Genomic DNA, 19,877 nt, shown 5'->3' with positions numbered 1-19,877 from the left:
GGCTGAATGGAAGCGAATCCCCACAGCCATGTTCCAAAATCTAGTGGAAAGCCTTCCCAGACAGAAGAATGGAGGCTACTACTGCAGGAAAATGGGGGTGGGGGAGCAACTCTGTATTAATACCTATGGTTTTGGAATGAGATATACAACAAGCACATATGGGTATGATGTACGGTTATTCACATACTTTTGGCCATGTAGTGTATCAGTGGTTCTCCTCCGATATTTCCACCAGATATTTCTTTTCACACACCAGACTACAACTAGGCTCACAGAGTGGAGTCAACAATCAGTCAACGGGCGCCCCCCATCGAGCAGCAGGGGCTGCTATAAAGCAATGGACCCCTAACTGACTGAACCCTCCCATATCTTGGGCGAAGCTACCAGTCATGGTCAGCACAGGCATGGTCAGGATTCGATCCGAGACCATGGGCCTCATCCATGTACCTTAATCGGATGAGCTCCCCAGTGGCACCCACTCTGTTTTCGTATTGCTGAGAGTTCTATCTCTACTGTTGATGCCAAAACATTCCAGTTTGATGCATCTTTTGAAAATGAATGGAAGGAAATCAGCTACAGTACTGTGGCAAATGGGGGTTCTGTACCAGACCCTCCTGTAGTTGAGACGGCAGGAGCGCAGGAGTGGAGTATCTGGTGGGTGTGTAGAGTCTGTGATGCAGCCCTGCTCTCATAGGCTGAGGGCTGTGGTGTAGCCCTGCTCTCATAGGCTCGGGGCTGTGGTGTAGCCCTGCTCTCATAGGCTCAGGGCTGTGGTGTAGCCCTGCTCTCATAGGCTCGGGGCTGTGGTGTAGCCCTGCTCTCATAGGCTGAGGGCTATGGTGTAGCTCTGCTCTCATTGGCTGAGGGCTGTGGTGTAGCCCTGCTCTCATAGGCTGAGGGCTGCGGTGTAGCCCTGCTCTCATAGGCTGAGGGCTGTGGTGTAGCCCTGCTCTCATAGGCTCGGGCGTGGTAGCCCTGTCTCATAGGCTCAGGCTGTGGTGTAGCCCTGCTCTCATAGGCTCAGGGCTGTGGTGTAGCCCTGCTCTCATAGGCTGAGGGCTGTGGTGTAGCCCTGCTCTCATAGGCTGGGGCTGTGGTGTAGCCCTGCTCTCATAGGCTGAGGGCTGTGGTGTAGCCCTGCTCTCATAGGCTCAGGGCTGTGGTGTAGCCCTGCTCTCATAGGCTCAGGGCTGTGGTGTAGCCCTGCTCTCATAGGCTCAGGGCTGTGGTGTAGCCCTGCTCTCATAGGCTCAGAGCCATGGTGTGAGCACGCTCTGTTGGATGAGGTTGTGAGCGGCGGGCTTGGTGTCGCAGGTCAGCGAGCAGCTGAGTGAGGTCACGGAGCAAGTGCAGGAGCAGGAGCAGGAGCAGGAGCAGGAGCAGGAGCAGGAGCAGGAGCAGGAGCAGGAGCTGAGCGACGAGGAGGCCTCCGAGCCACAGAGCGGCCAACTGGAGCCGCAGTCCAGCAAGGTCAGGGCGCCATGCCGCCAACGCCCTGCCAGGGCCTGCTGGGACATATTGGGCACAAATCCCCGTGACAACCACCAAAACTAGGGCGGTCCTACAGTACTGATTTTGGGAGGCCACCGGGGCGGGGGTCCCACTCTTCTCCAAATTTCAACCCTTGAGTGATTTTTTTACTTTGTCCCTTATGGGGAACAGTGACCCCTACCTGTTCTCAGAATTTCGAGCCCCTGGTTTAAACCCCCTTTTATTTGTGCCCAAAATCTCCTCGCAGCAGCAGCAGCAGGTGATTGGTGCAAGGCTCTTGTGTGTCTTAACCACTGTTACACCCCTGTTCAGCATGGATACAGGTTCCAGAATCTCACTGCATTTGTGTTGGAATAAGCTGGTGTTCTGTTCACAGCCCCTCTCCTCCTAACCTGTGTACATGCTCTTTACTCATCAGTGTGGTGCAGGAATGAGCATCAGTTCTATCAGATGTATTAAAGGTGTATTCCATGAAGGTGTCGGCTAAGGAAATGAATGGTGTGATATTGGGAATGCTCAGAGCTCATTCTGATTTGAGGCTTGAATGCTCATTCCTCCCACTTTCTCCTTAACCTTGACCAGCCTCAGGTTTTGTCGTACCTCGGTATCCTGTCTGGGGTGATGTCAAAGCTGTGAATTCTGTCAGGGGTTTCCTCCTAACTTTGCATCCTTTGTCCCAACTCTAGTGTCATAACTCTGCATCTTCTTCTGGGGTGAGGTCATAACAGTGAATCTTCTTCCGGGGTTATGTCATCATGACCCTGCGGTCTAGTTCTGGGGTGACATCACAACTCCGCTTCCCTTTCCGGAGTGATGTTGTAACTGTATTTCCATCTGGGGCGATGTCATAACTCTGCACCTTCAACTGGAGTGATGTCATAACTCTGCACCTTCGTCTGGGGCGATGTCATAACTCTGCACCTTCGTCTGGGGCGATGTCATAACCGTACCTTCGTCTGGGGTGATGTCATAACTCTGCTCCCTGCCTTATCTGCTCCAGGTTCAGTCCCAGCCGGAACAGTCGACAGAGAAAATGGAGGACGAGGAACCCCCAAGTGAGGGACAAGAGCAGGAGCCAGAGCAGGGGCAGGAGCAGGAGCAGGAGCCAGAGCAGGAGGTCTCGGAGGAGTCTGAACAGGTTAGCGCTATGTGGCTGCTGCACTTTGCATGCTAGTCATTCCTGCTGGGCAGAGCTGCATGAGCGAACACGCTTCTGCCTGTCGCACGTCTCCGCACAGAACCCCCTCCAAACACCCCCTTGCTCCGCATGTGCCGCGAACACACCCCGCCTCCAACCTGGCAACCAGGGTGCCACTTTTTTCTTTTCTTTTTTTTTTCTCTTCTGTTTGATATTTTTTGTGGTCTTTTTGTTTTCCTGGTGTCATTGTTGATGTTAGTAAAAGTTCAAGTCCACCGTGTCAGGGCCGTTCATGTCCCTGAAATTCCATTGATATAAATATTAATGGGCCTGCAGATATCTAGGTTCTAAGAGCGGAACATATTTAATAAATATGTGTGGGGGGGAAAAAGTCAAAGAATGAAGGCTAGCTTCTAACTTATCGTGCAGCTTTCAGTTGTGAAACCTATTATGAGGTTGTGTAATTCATGTGGCATAAAGTGCAGCAAAGAGTTTGCGTGGGAGAAATAAAATATATTTTTTTTAAATCATTTTTTTCTAGTTCTAACAATTGACTTGAATAGCCACATAATGTGAAGCCATAAGTAAGGTATATAGTAGCAGCATTGTTAGATACAACAATTGTTGTATTTACTGTTAATGTGTTTTCTCACTGCAACAGAACCAGGTCCTTTAGCTGAACGACTCAGGGTACCACTCCCATTTCATGGTTATCTGTGAACGATTGTAAAGGGATATATGGCATTAAAAAGAATTGCTCATTTTTTGCTGCCCAGTGTTAAGTCTCCCTCCACTTTTTGCATGCGGTGTTGCAACTGCATTCCTCGTCTATTGTCGGCACGTCCCTCTCTCCCGGGCGGACGTGCCCAGACAGAGCGACTCTGTTCAGTGAACCGCACCTCACGGCACCCCTCTCGCGGAGAGAACGGGAGTGTGGGGCGGGGGGGGGCTGGGGGGGTGAACGGTGTCGTAGCGTAGCGTAGACACGTTCACGCGATGCCTCTCGCTTCGCTGCGCGTTACGCTAAGCGGAGCGACAGAGCGCTGAGCGTGTCCGTTCTTCCACACCCCAAAACGAAGCTGGATTTTTTTTTCTTTCTTTCTTTTCTTTCCAATTCAAACCTGTACGTATGCTCCATGGAAACCCCCGCCCCCGTTCTCCGACAGGCCTCCGGTAGGTTATTGTGTAAGATGGATAACTCATCACGCCCTCTCGGTGTGATTGTGGTTTTGAGCAGTAACCACACCCTAATTTTGTGGTCAAAAATAGAGAAGAGATTCTATTGTTGTTCGCGGGCGTGTTGCTAATTGGCTCAGCACGGGGAGGGGAGGGGTGGGGGTGGGCGTGGTCAGGCATTGAAGTGGGCGTGGCCAAGCTGCAGCACTAATGCGGACGCGACGCTGAAGCTCATTCTGCAGGGCGCTGCGGTGGGTAGCGGTGCTGGAGGGAGGGCAGCGATGTGTGTTGTAGTGGTTGTGGGGAGCTGGGCATGTAAACTGGAGTGACCTGGTGAATGTGTAATGGCACGGCGTGCGCTGATGTCGGCCCTGCCCCCCCCCCCCCCTGCAGACCCAGCAGGCTGCCCCTGAGCTGCAGGAGCCCCTGGACGACGCCCCGGCCCCCGACACAGCGGCCACCATCTCCGAGCAGGTACACCGCATCGTGCCGCTCAAATGCCGCTCCTTACAGGCCGGCTGGGTGGCTGTGTGCTGCTCCTGTGTGCGGACGGGCCCCACGGTCTGGTATCTGTGTGTGGATGGGGCCCCACGGTCTTGTATCTGTTAAGGCTCTGTTCGAGTGTGTGGATGGATCCCACAGGCGCTCAGAGCTGCTCATGCAGTGCAGAAATGGGCGGGAAAAGAGCAGAAATGGCAGTTATTACAGTAGTATGGCGACCGATGGTGTCATTAAGGCTGGCCTACATCATGCCACAGTAAGCTCCAGAGGGAGATTTCATGAAAGAATAATAATATTAGGGCTTTATTGCAGAGGCCAGGGTACTATACTGAATGAAGGCAGTTTTTCTAAATTTGGTCACGCAACGCTGGCCTAGTTCCTCTGCTTAATCGGCAAGTTGTGCTGTATGTTAAACCAGAAAGTGGCTTTTTTTTTTTTTTTTTTTTTTTTTTTTTACAGATTTGAGAGGATTTTAAACTGATGCTTGCTTTTTGCTGCTTTTGCCCTGGCCCTGCAGACCGCCTTCACCCTGAATGTTTGTTTTTTGGGTTACAGGGCCAAATGGTGATTTATTTATTTGTTTATTTTCCTGCTCTAGGAGGAACTCACCAAAGAGGAGGATCAGACTCCACTGGACCAGCTGCAGGGAAAGGTACTTTAAGTCCTTAGGTGTTCAAATGAAATCAGAATCTGCTCAGATCGCTGTTCTGGCATGCAGATGATCTGCCAATCAGTAACAACCAACAAGGTTGTTTGGGTCAGTGAATCCTCAGACTTGATCTGTGCACTGTAGTAACGGTACCCTTCTGTTTCCAACACACCAATGCCTCCACTGTCAGGTGACTTGAATCCCGCCCTCCCATGGTGCAATGCAAACATATCCCTAGTGCCTGCACCACACTCTCTCTGGAAAGGGGTTCCCCATTCTGAACATGCAGCCATGTCCTGACAAAGTTCGACATTTTTAATATGCCGTCCTTCATCCATTTTGTAGTACAGATGCAGTTGACGCAGCAGTGTTTTTTTTTATTTTTTTTTTGCATGTATTGAGAATTGTTTGAGCTGAATTGGCAGTTTTGAACTGAGTATTATGAGTGTGGCCTACCGTGTATTTTCCTGTCTCTTTTCCGTTTCACTCTCCTTGCTAGCCGCATTAGAACATATTCTAATGGCAGCTAAAAGGCAAGCTAATGCTGCAGATTTGCAAGTGCAGAAGCCATCAGATGACACCTGGTTTTTGCTTCCGCATTGGTTCATAGCCTAATAGTATTTGGTGAGAAGAGCAAGGAGGTTCAGTACCTGCTAAAACTGCTGGCTATCTGTTTATAAACGGTGGCAAAGCAATACTGTTGAGGATTGTGCCTAATGATTTGTGTTTTTTTTTTTTTGGTGGGTGCAAATTGTTGATATATTGGCCTGATACCACAGGCTGTACTGTAAGTTCAGCAGCTGGTCAGTAATTTAGTCTGTGTGTAATATAAGTAGATGGAATTCCCAGGTAGCACTGTAGTATAGTGTTTTGGGAACAGTGTTTGCAGTTGAGGGGGTTGCAGGTTTCAATTCCTGGCAGGTTACTGCCTTGTACCTTTGAGCAAAGTAAACTGGGTATTGTAAAACACTGGCAGACTATTTGAAGGTTTTTCTTTCTTTTCTGTTTCTTTCTCTATTTCTTAGGGTGAATCTGAGGAATTGACAGAAGGGACTTCTGTTTGAGCCAGAAGGGACGCTACACAACTTGCCAAAATGCCTTCCAATTACTATAGTTATGCATTCGTGAATATATAAAAACCTTATTGTACTGTAGTTAATTTCAAAACATTTTTAAGGAAAACAAATTTTAAGAAATATGAGCATTTCATTTTAAGAAGGTGTTGGACTAATCTGCTCTGTGGATGTTCTGTGCCATGTTGAAACATACATTTGAAATGTACATTCCGTTACAGAGCTCCTGGCTGTGTCAGAATATGGCCAGTGTGCCAAGCCATTCCAACAGCGATGGATCAGTGTTAAGAAAAGGGAAAGAGTATGTACGTTAAAAGTACATCACCAAGTGCAATTACAGTTTTCCTTTAGTGTGTCTTTTGTCAGGTTGAGGTTGAAAAGGTAGGAACATTTTATGGTACACATGCAGAACAAATACTGCTGGCTACTTTATGTGGCTGGCTATCAACACAAATGTGTTAATTTGATAAATAAACTACAATGTAGCTACACCCTGTCCTTTTTTGTTATTTATTTGAATCGTATTATTTAATGCTAAGAATGCTGCCTGTGGTAAGTTTTGAAATGGGAGTAGAGTGTGAGTGTAATGAGCTTGGTACCAAAGATGGTACATTTGTGCTGCACCACTGTTTTCAAGAAGTCCTCTCTTGGCTTTTTTACCATGGGTGGTTATGTTTTAATGTCTGTGCATTTAGTCATTTTAATTTACCTACACCTTTAACAGGTTTTTGCCCGATTTGTCTTTGCAGTAACATTCATTTATCAAATATAAACACTTTAACGGAATACTATAAAATCTTTCAAAATGTTATCCTGCCCAGGTTCCAAACAGTATAATTGCTGGAAATTATAATTATTATTTTGGGTGTGTTATGAGCAGTGGGTGTGTTTTTAAGTACTGGTAGTTGCAATATAAAATCACATAAAATCACCAATACAAATGAGCCAAGATGGACGGCAGGTTTCCTTGGATGGCTTTATTTATTAATAGAAGGGGCAGGAATGTAACAATTTTCTCACAACTGGATATCTTCTTACACTGGCACACATTTACAAAAAGCAAGGTTGTGGTGATGTCATCTGGTTAGCTCTGGAGAAACCAATTTGCGATGTAGGAGAAACAAAATTAAACCGATTCATAGCAGTGGCAAAGGATAGCAATCTGGGGGCATGACCAAACTCTGTGGTGGACTGAAGTATAGCTGCCATCTGCATGTATTGTATTTATGCAAGAGAGCTTAACCAATGGGAACACAAAAGCATGCTGACCGTTTTCAGGAAAATGCATCTATTCATCAAAAAAAAAAAAAATTCAATACTATCCATCCAGATCACAAGACTTTAATTGTATGTTGACAATTTTCCCCACATTGTACCATCCAAAGCAGCTAGTAGCAAAAGCGAGAAAAAGCCAACGCAGGCCGGTATATTTGTGATTGTCCTGTTCGTGCTGCTGAGGTGCAGTGGTGCCTCCAGGGATTCGGCCTACCGCACGTGCGCTTTAGACGGGCTTCCCTTCCAGCTGCACCACACGACCTTTTCCTAACTTATCGAGCACACCGTCGGAGGTTTTGTCTCCTGAATCGTTCATCTGCAAATGATGCTTGATGCCTGTGGGGGGAAACAAGTCGTCAGACCCGGGGATTCACTGTTCAGTGCGAGATATGTTCCACTTTAGTTTTGACTGACTGAATACTTGTGACGAAGGATTGTGCAGGCTATTTGTCCCAAACATTATGGGAGGGCAATGTAGGTTTAGTCTGAACAATATAGCTTTGCTTCAGTGACAGCGTGTAAAACAAATGTGTGAGAGTCTGATGAATGTAAAAGCTGGTTTGAAGATGGACAGAAAAGCTTGAGGTCCTTACTAGGAAATCTCCCCTTCACTCCATTCGTTGAGGCGCCGTAAATCATTTTGTCCCTGAGGGAAGCATCGTCAGGGCACCTGGAACACGCACACACACAGAGGAATGGTCAGCCTTGCAATGTGATGCAGTGGTATAAGACTCCCTTCTAACTCAGGGCTGTTATACCCTTTGATCAAGGTATTAAGCTCACAGTACTTCTGTAGCATCCGCCTGTGCAAATGAATAAAAACGTAAACCAGTAGATAATGGCCGGGAACTATCAATTTTTTTTTCTCTCCTGTGTCTGCGGTGTTTGAGATTTAGTCTGCAAATGTGTAAACAAAGATTCCTTGTTAAAAATCATTTACAGCCATTTACCTACTACTTTATGCTAATTTGCTTTATGCAGACATAGACCTGGACACAGTCACGGTATTTGAATGTACTTTTTTTACAGAAGAAATGCTGGTTAAGTACCTTGCACAAGGGTACAACAGCAGTGTGCTACCTGGCATCAAACTTGTGACCTTCAGGTTACAAGACCAGTTCCTTACCCATTATACCACACTTCCGCCCAGTTATTACTCATGCTGCCTCTATTTCTGCAGTCTTTGTTGTCAGTTACTGAGTGTTGAGACGGGCACAGTCTGGATTCTACACCAGAGCAGTGCTTTAACAGGATTAGCCACCCAGCAGCCATGGCAGTTAAGTAAAAGTGCTTCCTTCTCAAACTGTTAAAAGGTTGAATTAAATAATTTAAGATACATCATAGATAGGATTGTTTTGTTGTTAAAAGCCTTTCAGGTTTTTTTTCTGTGTTTTTAGTTTAATTCCCCAAGGGATAACTATCGGTGGACTCCTTTGAATAGGACCGAATCAATCTGTCTCACTAATTCCTCCAACTGTGATAATCAGCACAAATGTGGCGACTCCCGCAGGGGTAAAATGTGTACATTAGCAATACTTCAACTCTTAAGATGCTGTTGAAATTCTGCCCATGCAAAGCCCTGAGAATTTTATCCCCCCCAACAAAAACATTAAGCTACAGCATTTGAGATGCAGAGAAGGAGAGGCATACCAGCTAATGAACACCAGTTCCTCCTTGCCGCTGCAGTCTTTGGTCTCGTAGAAGCAGTCGTACACGGCATAGCAACACTGTTCTTTCTTGAATAGCTTCATGACCTCCTTGAAGACATCATCACTGTCCTTAAAGTCCTTCAGGTATTTGGTGTTCTCCTCGTCCACGATGATGGAATCTTTTTTATCGTTGAGGCGCATTATGACTACCTTCAGCCGGTCTTCTTTCGCGCCTTTGGAAGGCATCAGCATCTTCTGGACGTATTCGTCCACAGATTCGTGGACTTTGACTCCGGAGGACTGTTGGAACACAAGAATCATAATAATAACAATCGTCCAATGACCATCATCGTACTCATCATTATCACTGTAACAACAATCATCAGAATAGAAGGGCAATACCAACAACAACCGCCTGCAGGTATATGGGACCTTTCATCTTGCAATTTCAAGGTGCTTCATAGTCACTTTGAACTCACTTTACATAGTGACTTACCTCAGCCACCAACAATGTGTAGCCCCACCTGAGTGATGCATTGCAGCCATTTTAATATTTTTTACCTGTACCAGGTAAACGAGCTGAGAGCATACATACTCTGTTTTGCAGTGATGGCCTGGGGCAGTGGTTTAACCTTTTTTGATCCAGGGACCCCCACCATAAGATATAAAAGGCTTATATTTAAAAATAGGTTTTACATTTTGAAATATTTCCTCAAATATATACGTTGGACACTTTACTGTACCTGCACAACCCCTTCCCCCCCCCCCCCCCGGGTTAAAACCCAGGGCCCAGGCATTCCAAGTGGGTGGTATTGTGCAGCCAGTTCGATGTGGTTAGGTGATAGTTAGGTGGCCAGATGTACACAGACAGTTTCACAGGAATTTGGCGAGTTTGAAATGAGAAGGGAACAGGCTGTTAAAGCAGTCGGTTGATAAGTGCTTTCTACACTAAATGCAAAAGGTATAAGATTAATTTTCAGAGATTCATAAAGCGCTCTTTTGTTTATAAATATTGCACAAAGAAAAAAATACGGTTTATGATTAATACTTCAAGACAGTTAATTTCAGAGCTAGAGATGTAGGCTTGCCTCTGCAGAGGTACTGTAGCTCTGCCTATGTTTAGGTCAGGATTCTGGAAGATGCCAAAATTCTGACAGTTTCCTGAACAAAGTGCTGCCGTGTTCAGTTAAAACACCATTTACAGCATTTTCAACTACAGCTAAGTTCACCCAGCACATTTAGAGCCAAATATCAATTTTAAAAAAAACAATGTTCCAGAATTTTCGAAGAAAACGTTAAAATGGCAAACGTAACAAGACAAAAGTGATGATAGCTCAGTATCGGTTAGCTTCTTGGCCAGGGCTGTTTTGGAAAAACAGATTTCTTTTTCTCCAGAATACCTATAAAAAATTAAATAAATAAAATAAAATAAAATAAACCAAGAACGGACCAAATTTATTTGTAGCTACTCAAAGAACGTACTCTGACCCAAAGATAAAATAAGAAAAGAACTATCCATACTGTAGCTCCTGGCAGTTCATCGGCACTCCCTGGGTTAATTCGTTCGGTTGCATTAGTGTGCTGTCGCTGTCACATAATCAAGGCACCAAAACCTGTTATACAAGACTGGTCTGGATTGTCTACAATCTGGCCTCGAGCAACTGATCATGTGTCAGTTTGCAATTTCCATGCAAAGTGGCCAGAATCGAGGCTCGTAGACTGATCCCTCTTCCGTTGTTTCATGCTTTACAACGAAATGTACTTGCATAAATACTTTTTTTTTTTTAAATGTGGGCCAGACTGTTTGGAGAGAGAAAAAAAAGGTGCATGCAGGGCTGTATTTATAAAGCAATCTATGAATGTGTAATGTATCCATCTGTATAAACACAATTGACGTCAAATATTTAACTTCTTAAAATATGCATAGCTATTACGTCAATGATCGGTGGAAAGCCGACAGTGTGCAGGTGGAGACGTGGACATTGTCACAAGATTTCATAAATATGGATAATAACTTATGTTTAAAGGGCCACAAGTTAAGTCCATGGCGGTCAGACATGCCAAAGAGTTCTGGATTATTCCCAAGAGAACTGGGCACAGGGTCTGGAAATTAGCTTTAGAAACCGTACGTACATCTATTAAGTGTTTTTAAGAATTAAACAGTGGGCTGTATTCAATTGACATTTGCTCTGAACTTTGACTTATCTGCAGACACAAGCATTGCACTTCCTCACAAGCTCAGTTTGACGACTTTTGTTCTAGCTATTATTATTATTTTAATTGTTAAGGAGAAATGTTGATTGAATCCCTGTCAAAGTGAATTTACACTTTCCCCAATCTAAAGGTAAATTAGTTCCAGTGGTGCTATTGGAGTTATGTTAAACGAACAGGATGACCAAAGCCATCGCACGCACACTGTCCTGCACCAGAACAGCCTGACAAATGTGCCCTGCACATTGCTGCACTGTGTAATATGTAAACATAAAACAGATATTTTGTGCAAAGCAAAGTGCAGGTGTGGGGGAGGGGTAAATAACAGTGCTTCTGCAGTACTGCAAAGTTGCACAGCTATCTGGACACACTGGAACTGTGATCATCTGCACTGTCAATCTCCTGTACAGCCGCAGTGTCTGCAGGTTTAACTCCAGTCCTGGAGTGCTGCAGTGTCTGCAGGTTTAACTCCAGTCCTGGAGGGCTGCAGTGTCTACAGGTTTAACTCCAGTCCTGGAGGGCTGCAGTGTCTTCACATTTAACTTCAATCCTGGAGGGCTGCAGTGTCTGCAGGTTTAACTCCAGTCCTGGGTGGCTGCAGTGTCTGCAGGTTTAACTCAGGTCCTGGAGGGCCGCAGCGTCTGCAGGTTTAACTCCAGTCCTGGAGGGCCGCAGCGTCTGCAGGTTTACCTCCAGTCCAGGAGGGCCACAGTGTAAGCAGGTGTAACTCCAGTTCAGGGGGGCCACAGTGTCTGTAGATTTAACTCCAGTCCTGGAGGGCCGCAGTGTTTGCAGGTTTAACTCCTCTCCTGGGGGGCTGGTTTTTGTGCTTTACTTTCATGAACAGTCAAATAAGGCCTTGGAAATGATACGCATGGAGTCTATCCATCCATTATCTATACCCGCTTATCCTGAGCAGGGTCACAGGGGGTGCTGGAGCCTATCCCAGCATGCATTGGGCGAGAGGCAGGAATACACCCTGGACAGGCCGCCAATCTATCGCAGGGCGCACACACCATTCACTCAGACACTTACCAAACCCACAACCCACTGCACCACCGTGCCGCCCCGCATGGAGTCTGGCCAAACTTAAGTTAAGCAATTGTGTGCTGAAACACACCAAACAACAAAAAAGCAGACACGGCAGCCCTCCAGCACAGGGGTTCGGGATCTCCTATCCGGAGCTCAATTCAGCTTACTGGCAGCCGTTTCAGATCAATCATAAGTAACCTTGATTGCATGACTTGAGAAATTTCTTAAAATGTACCATCTAAAATTTGTCCTAAAACATTAGTGCCATTGTAGTTTGAAGAAGTAAAACTGTTTTTTATTGAATCAATATCCTAAAATATAGACTAAAAAATTCAATTATCCATAATACTTCCCCAACTAAACCTCTACCGGCACTGCTCTCCCAGAATGCAACATTCCTTAGTCTGTGCACTTTCCAGCAGCACCATTTCACAAACACATTTAGCTGTGACTCAGCACTCTGCTTAGCATTGCACCACTCTGCTTTTGAGCCCGTTTCGGTTGGTGTTATCTATCATCCCGTGCATGACGTGTTCATGCAGCACCGAGCTAACGTACGCATCCTATAACACCTCGATGGGTGTTGGTCCATACGAGGTGACCTTCAAAATGTCTGGCATTCAGAGGACCAAGAGGATCAATTGGACAACATCTCTCTCTCTCTCTGGTGATGTGTACAGTTTGGTGAGCCAAAGATTTTTTTCAGCATTTCTTTCGAAACTAACAGTAATCAGCTGGAATTTCACTGGGGTATAAATGGTTATAGTTGGCCTATTACAAATAAAGCATTTGAACCAGATCTAGTGTGACTGCAGACAGAACTGTGCCGATTAGATACTTAACAAACCAAAGTGTTGGGTCAGTCTGAACACTGATACTCTTCCCTTGGGCAGCTGAACAGGCTGCCTCATTTTGGCTCCCCCCTTCTACCGTGTGGACATTGAGGCTTTTTTTTGCCACAAAAGTACTGCACACTTTTCACAGGCTTCTGTTCCCATAGTCATAGTAAAATCACCACGATCTCATGCAGATTTGCAAATCTGCTAATGATTCTACCATATATAAACTGTTACAAATATGCAAAATGCCCGACATACTGGAGAAAAACTGTATGTGGTGCTCTTACTTAAGATATGCCTTTCTATCTGTTTATTTCTATTTACCCTTCAAGCAACAGAATCATTAGAGAGAGTCAGTTCTGTATTATGGTAGGGCCAAAACCATTTTACATTTTGGCATCTCTGGATGAAATTCCTAAGTTGGTTACATTTAGTGATATTCAAACTAACACTTTAAAAAAATGATTCATTTCAAATCATGCTGGTTTAAAGATATACCTGCTGTCTCATCGTTAAAATTAATTTATTGATTTTTTGGTCTGGTGAGACTTTCTAAAGATATTTGCCACCTGCACTTGAATGTTTATGCAAACTAATCAGCATATTGCTACTGATTTATGGTATTTTGTTATATGTAATCTGTAATATAGGGCAAATCAATAAAAGTGAACTCTCTATCAAAGTGTCAGGGGTGTGTCAGGGTGCTGTGTTGCACTTGTCTATAAGGGCAGTGGGTGGTTCACGTCTGAAAATGCAATCTGAGGATCAAAAATGACCAGGAAAGCCATCTCACAAGCCACAAGCCTCAGGTAATGCTTCAGCTGGGCTGATTAGTTTCCTCTGCATTCCAGTTGTGTTGGAACAAGTCCTCTCTGGCAGTTACCTGTTTCAGATCACTCATAAGTAACCTTGCTTGCAAGGCTTTGGAAATCTTTTCTCCACGTGTATAAAATGTGCTATATATTTGTGTGAAAACATTATCGTGCAGTTGTAGTTTGAAGAAGTAAAACTATTTTCATTGAACCGGCTAAATAAAATGATCCACAATGGTGCTAAGAGCTGGGAAAACAAATTCATTGTCCTGGAAAAATGTGTCTGTACAGGTTCGGTAAGTGGGTGTGGACCACACAGTGAGCAGTCGACAAATTCGATTATATTAAATATACATTTACGCACGAAAGGTTTTAGGCGCATACATACCCATTAAGTATGTCGTCATGTTAACATTTTACAAAGTGATAAATACACCATATATTCCACAGTCGATGGGTTAGGCTATGCGTGAATTTAAAAAAAAAAACGAACTGACTTTTTGTTTAAGCTGTGCAGAATACATCACATATGAGCACTTTCAGACAACTGTTGCCACAAGTTCAGTATCACGTCGGGACATACGGAACCCTGAGTTTGACTGCATATTATGTCTAAAATATTTTGTAGAGGCTCTGGGTGGGGTAGCTCAAATTGATACTCCGTGTCTTACTGGAAACAATGTTAAAGCTGTGGTTTATTCATTGATGGAACAGTCTAATTAGATAATTCTAGAGGCATAAAATGGTCCGCAAAACTATGGTTATGAAAGGACCTCCAACTCTACTTAACATTTACAAGAACTTTACCCACCTGCGCATAGACACTGGGCAGGTTTTTATTTCGGAATCGCTTTAGTTGGATGTATTTATAAGACTTAATCACAAGTAATTGCTCATATATTGTATCAATTAACCGCAAGGCGGTGCAAAGTTATTTTCCATATGGACATCAGCTGCTACAAATTAAGCCATCACGACGGTAACTAATCAAAATACAGATTAGCCACAACTACTTGTTATTCACAGGAATCTGTAGCCAAAAAACGAATTTACTTAGGAAACTCACCATTGTTCTTCAGTTGAGGTTGGAGATCAGGAGGAGATTGGAGAGGACTGGTGGTCTGCTGCGCTCGCTGTATCGGAAAGAAAGCCGTCCAACTATTAGTATCTAGTCGAAGAAATAGGAGTGGCACTAACCCACCTCCGCTGTCTCGATACCTCTTTTCTCTTCCTCAAACTTTTACCCCAGGGCGCGTTCAGTTTCCGCGTCTCTTAAAAGCAGTTTGTTGTTGTATAATCAGTTCGTAAACTTTCGACAACGTAGATATCGGATAATAATGATTTTTTATTTATAAAATTGGCCACGCAAATGGCAAATATTAATATTTATAAAATCTATTTCTGCAGGTGGAAAAGAGACACAGGTAGGCTACTGTAGCAATGAACCAATGAGAACCGACGGTTTAAAATGGCCCCCTTTTATGGAAACTAAAGTATTCGCAAGGTGTTACCTGACAGTACCGCCTTATTTGGTAAGACGTTTGGCGAGACGGAGAAGGTGTATTTCAGAAATATATACACTACCGTTCAAATGTTTGAAATCACTGAGACATTTTTTTTTTTTCAAGAAATTGATACTTTTATTCACCAAGGTTTCATTACATTGATAAAAAAGAACAGCCTGGACATTGATCATGTTACAAGTTACTATTACTCTTTGAAATAACTGTTTTTGTTGCTTTTTTTTTTGTTTTGTTTTTTTTAATTTAATTTAATTCAGTCTTGATAGAAGACTCTTTTAAATGAAAGTTTAGAGAGTACTGTTCAATGAAGCTCCCATCTGAGGACCTGTGAGGTGTCTTTCTCAAACTAGAGACTCTGATGAACTTGTCCTCTTACACAGTTGTGCATCTGGGCCTTCCACTTCTCTTTCTCTCCTAGGTAGATTCAGTTTGCTCTCTTCTTTCAAGACAGTAGTGCACACCCTTGTATGAAATCTTCAGTTTCTCACGTATGGAATAGCCTTCATCTCTCAAAAGAACAATTGTCTGATGAGCTCCTGAAGAGGCTGCTTCTATTTTTTTAAACCAAAATTTAACTTTAGAAATGCCACTGTGCTAGATAACTGTAGCAACTGAAATAAAGATATTTTAGCTTAAACAGCACCATTGTTTTCAGCTTGCACTATAATGGGAGTGTTTTTTCTAGTACCAAATTAGCACATTAGTATGAATACTTAAGGATGAGGTAACACAATGTGCTATCAGTATACTGGAGTAATGGCTGCTGAAAATCGGGCTTTGCAAACACATGTAAACATGAGTTATTTCAAACAGTTATTGTAATTTGTATCAGGATCTTGGCTTTAATCTTTTGATCAATTTAATGCTACCTTGGTGAATAAAAGTATCGGTTTTTCCCCCAAAACTTTCTTAGTGGAACGGTAGTGTGTGTGTGTGTGTGTATATTATATAATATATATATATATATATATATATATATATATATATATATATATGCGCATTATGATTACCGCATTTGCATTTACCTCCAAAATGTATCAAAAATTGAATTGCCGCGCAGTTTGTTTTTTCGTGACGTCTGTATTCAATCTACAAAGATAATAAGGGAAAATAATCAATATATAGTATGAATATTAATATTGCAAGTAATCAATGACTGACAATAGAATAATTTTAAAAAAAAATCTGTATCTTATTTCTTTATGACTTTCTATCTTTCTGTCAGTAATTTTCATTAGCATAAATTACGATAATTCCAATTAGTTTGAATAGCCTCTGAAACTAACGTAAGTCAAAAACGTTTTTTTCACAGAGGTACACGTTTATATGACTAGTCTAGACAAGTACGTGAGTGACGTGGCCTATACTTTTGTGTAGAGCGGCGAGAATAAAACACTAGTGTAACTTTGTGGAAAACCGAAACATGTGAATGATTAATCAACGCTCCTAAACGGGAAAATAGGTGAGTAAACGCTCCGCCTCATTTTATAAAGGTGGATAAACGGCCCTTCGCGCGTTTACCCTCCACTACAGCCATGATTATTAACCCTGAAGGTTCTCGGAAACCCCTGTAGAGATCCAAAATTTTATATCTTCCTTGAAATTATAATTGGTGTTCCTTTCAGTGCTCTTCTTCATGTAAAACATTTGCAAACTCATTGCATTTCATAAGCAAACTATAATGTAATTACACGTTGTCCTTTTTAAAAATTTATTTTGGTTGCACTGGTTAACGCAAAGAGGCAAAAGATAGGGCGGATGTGTAGTATAATGGGTAAGGAACCGAAAGGTCATAGGTTCGATTCCCTGGAAGGACACTGCCGTTGTACCCTTGAATAAAGTACTTAACCTGCATTACTTCAGTATATATCCAGCTGTACAAGTGGATGCAATGTTATGTAAGAGTTGTGTAAGTCGCTCTGGATAAGAGCGTCTGCTGAATGCCTGTAATGTAATGTAAAATAGCCTGCAGAGATGGAAAGTTATGCAATCAGAATATATTTTATGTGATTTGGTTGTGAGACTTAATATCATGCAAAAAATCATAACTTGAACTTTTCACCAAAGATGACAGTTATGCTACACCATGGTTTGCCTGGGATTTCTGCTTAGATGGCTAAGTTCTGTCAAGTTTCAATTTCTATCCATTTGCTCGTTTAAGACATATGCTAATGACAATAAAATTTGTATATGCTTATTTTTTCTGTGTATTTAAAATTTTTAGCACGATATTCATAATACTTTAAAGGGACTAATATATCCAGCTCTTCATGTTTAGCATCTTTGTTGTTATGAATGCCTGCAGTAGTACAATGCTTTCTTGTGAATGCTTTGTCAGATTTTCAGGAATTTTGTAAAAAATTAAAGAAAAGGCATGCCTGCTTAAGGGAGTGTAAATTAGTATATGGGGCACGTCCCACCAAGGCGTAACTTGGCTGGATGGCATACCTGCCATCCAAATGTTGAAACGCAACAATTCCAATCCTGGTGGTGCTGGTTTCACAGAAACCTTTCAATTAGCAAGTGATTTACCCCTGGAACACCAGGATAGGTCACCACTCACCCAGCTGCTCTGTCTGAGACCAAGACTTTCGGAAGACCTCCGATGGTTTAGTGAACTTTGAGTTAACATCTGATCTGTGTCTCAACTCAATACAAATCAGGTGATCATTGTCTCTCGACTCCTTAAATCCTAAGTCACTGATAGGGCAAGCATGTCCTTTGGAATTTTGTTTTGAGTTCTTGATGTAGAAATTCAAATATCCAAATATTGAATGCTAAAACATGCATAATTTGCCTTTTTTTTTGTTTTTGCTGCCCACATATTGCCATTCCTCAAGAGTGTGGGGAGATTGGTTCCACTGCAGAATAATAAAGGTGGAGCACATGTTAAATATACATATTATTATGTCTTATGTTTGGTAATATATTTTAAGTTCATCTCAGATTTCATCACAAATATTGAGCTTATCAATTTCTGAGCCAACAAAGACACTCAGGCGCGTATGCAAAGTTTGATGCAGGCCTGATTCACATTGGTTTAATGCACACATCTACATATGCATACTAGCGCATGCACATACAAACATGCTCACTCACTCTCATTCTTTAAATAGGTGCTTTACACTTTCCATGTTTCAAGTTGACATCTTTTACCAAAATATTATTGTATTCATAAATGCTCAGGTATATCCTCTCTAATTACAAAAACTCCACACTTCAGGAGTACTTAAAACAGATTACATGTTTTTGCTACGGAGTACATGTTTTGAAGGTTAGTCTGGTTTTTCAGTCACATTTTGTGGAAGGTGCATTCTTGAACAAGTTGTGTCAAGATGGCCGCCAACAAGACTGCATAATACTAATCCTGATACTTCTCTATCCCAGCAGCCAGAAAACTACACCTATTCCGAGACGGTTCAGTCTTCAGCAGGTAGGATGAATTCCTTTCGTTACGGCCTCTGAGTCATGGAGGAAGTTCTTATTCAGTTGTTCTAGAACACGGCACTGGTTGGACCTGTTTGCAGCAGACCTGGTTAAATACCTACATGAAATACTTTAACTCTTTAGGCGCTGTCAAGATTTGAAAACCTCCATGCTTCTGGCAAAAAAAAAAAAACTGTATGAAAGAATAATATTATTCTGAAAACATATATTTTAAAGATTTAATGATACATAAGGGGAAATCAGTCAAGATAAAATCTAAAAAAGGCAATTACAAACAATATAATAACAAAACATATGAATACATGGAATAGATATTGAAAACTAGAAAGTTAATCAAACCTTAAAGTTTTTTTATTTTTTTTAAGTTGATGTTTTGTTACCAGGGCTGAGATATAATGTATATGAATGTTGGTGAAAAATGTTTCTGTGAAACCTGTCAGTAACCTGCAAGAATATTACTTCATATTGTATTTGCTTGGAGTGATTATTTGTTTTAGTCTCGTATTTATTTTGTGTGATGATTTTTATCATGTTGTTTCATGTGTTTTTATGTTGGCAGTAAACAAAATTTCCGCTGAACATACACCAAGACTACAGCAGATTATACTGAGCTTGCGCATGTATATTACAAACCTAAACTGACCTTCTGATTTACATATTTACATTCAACCTACAGTATGCAACACGAGGCTTTCGTTGATGAGCCATTTTATTACACTGTATATGCAAAGTTGTGGTTTTTGGCAAAGCAAACTTTGTTCAGGAGAAAAACAGAATCACAGACACAAAGGAGTGACACCTCCAAAGTTTCCTTTGATTTTATTTAGATCTAAATTGGTCACTGATCTAAACGAACAAACAGCAAACATAATAGACACCATCAGCTAAGTTCCACCATCCTTGAACTCTTTAATGATCAATTTATTACTACAGTACCCATATCCCACATTTCTGACGTTGACTATGCAATTTTTAGTGTGAACAAAAAAAAATGCATTTTTGGTCTGAGAATGCACAGGTGATTTTGTGTATTTGCGTGCAAGCTTTCAGACACTTAACTT

At 42.5% G+C, this 19,877-nt stretch overlaps 3 protein-coding genes across 17 annotated transcripts in view; 1 reads left to right on the top strand and 2 right to left on the bottom strand.

The window, feature by feature from the left end:
• The window catches only part of rrbp1a (ribosome binding protein 1a), a 60,375-nt gene extending 53,856 nt beyond the window's left edge, over positions 1 to 6,519 (top strand). For 6 of the 15 annotated variants that reach the window (XM_064318037.1, XM_064318035.1, XM_064318036.1 and 3 more), the window contains 5 exons: positions 1,315 to 1,470; positions 2,492 to 2,629; positions 4,199 to 4,279; positions 4,905 to 4,958; positions 5,981 to 6,519. In XM_064318037.1, coding sequence (XP_064174107.1) covers positions 1,315 to 1,470; positions 2,492 to 2,629; positions 4,199 to 4,279; positions 4,905 to 4,958; positions 5,981 to 6,019 — 468 coding nt within the window. In that variant the 3' untranslated portion in view covers positions 6,020 to 6,519. The remainder of the gene's footprint in view (positions 1 to 1,314; positions 1,471 to 2,491; positions 2,630 to 4,198; positions 4,280 to 4,904; positions 4,959 to 5,980) is intronic. The other 9 variants (XM_064318033.1, XM_064318027.1, XM_064318032.1 and 6 more) reach the window with 5 other exon arrangements.
• A 471-nt stretch (positions 6,520 to 6,990) lies between these two features.
• cfl1l (cofilin 1 (non-muscle), like) lies at positions 6,991 to 15,282 on the bottom strand. The gene is made up of 4 exons (XM_064318041.1): positions 14,913 to 15,282; positions 8,954 to 9,252; positions 7,897 to 7,973; positions 6,991 to 7,639 (listed from the first exon to the last, which is right to left on the bottom strand). Exons 1-4 carry the CDS (start codon positions 14,913 to 14,915, stop codon positions 7,530 to 7,532), a joined length of 489 nt encoding a protein of 162 aa, XP_064174111.1. The 5' UTR covers positions 14,916 to 15,282; the 3' UTR covers positions 6,991 to 7,529.
• The window catches only part of LOC135245220 (calpain-2 catalytic subunit-like), a 22,690-nt gene continuing 17,734 nt past the window's right edge, over positions 14,922 to 19,877 (bottom strand). The window contains exon 21 of the mRNA XM_064318138.1: positions 14,922 to 14,979. Coding sequence (XP_064174208.1) covers positions 14,922 to 14,979 — 58 coding nt within the window. The remainder of the gene's footprint in view (positions 14,980 to 19,877) is intronic.

The sequence above is a fragment of the Anguilla rostrata genome, chromosome 18, assembly GCF_018555375.3.
Source record: "Anguilla rostrata isolate EN2019 chromosome 18, ASM1855537v3, whole genome shotgun sequence".
Taxonomy (NCBI): Eukaryota; Metazoa; Chordata; class Actinopteri; order Anguilliformes; family Anguillidae; genus Anguilla; species Anguilla rostrata.
This window is presented reverse-complemented; position numbering and strand designations above follow the sequence as displayed.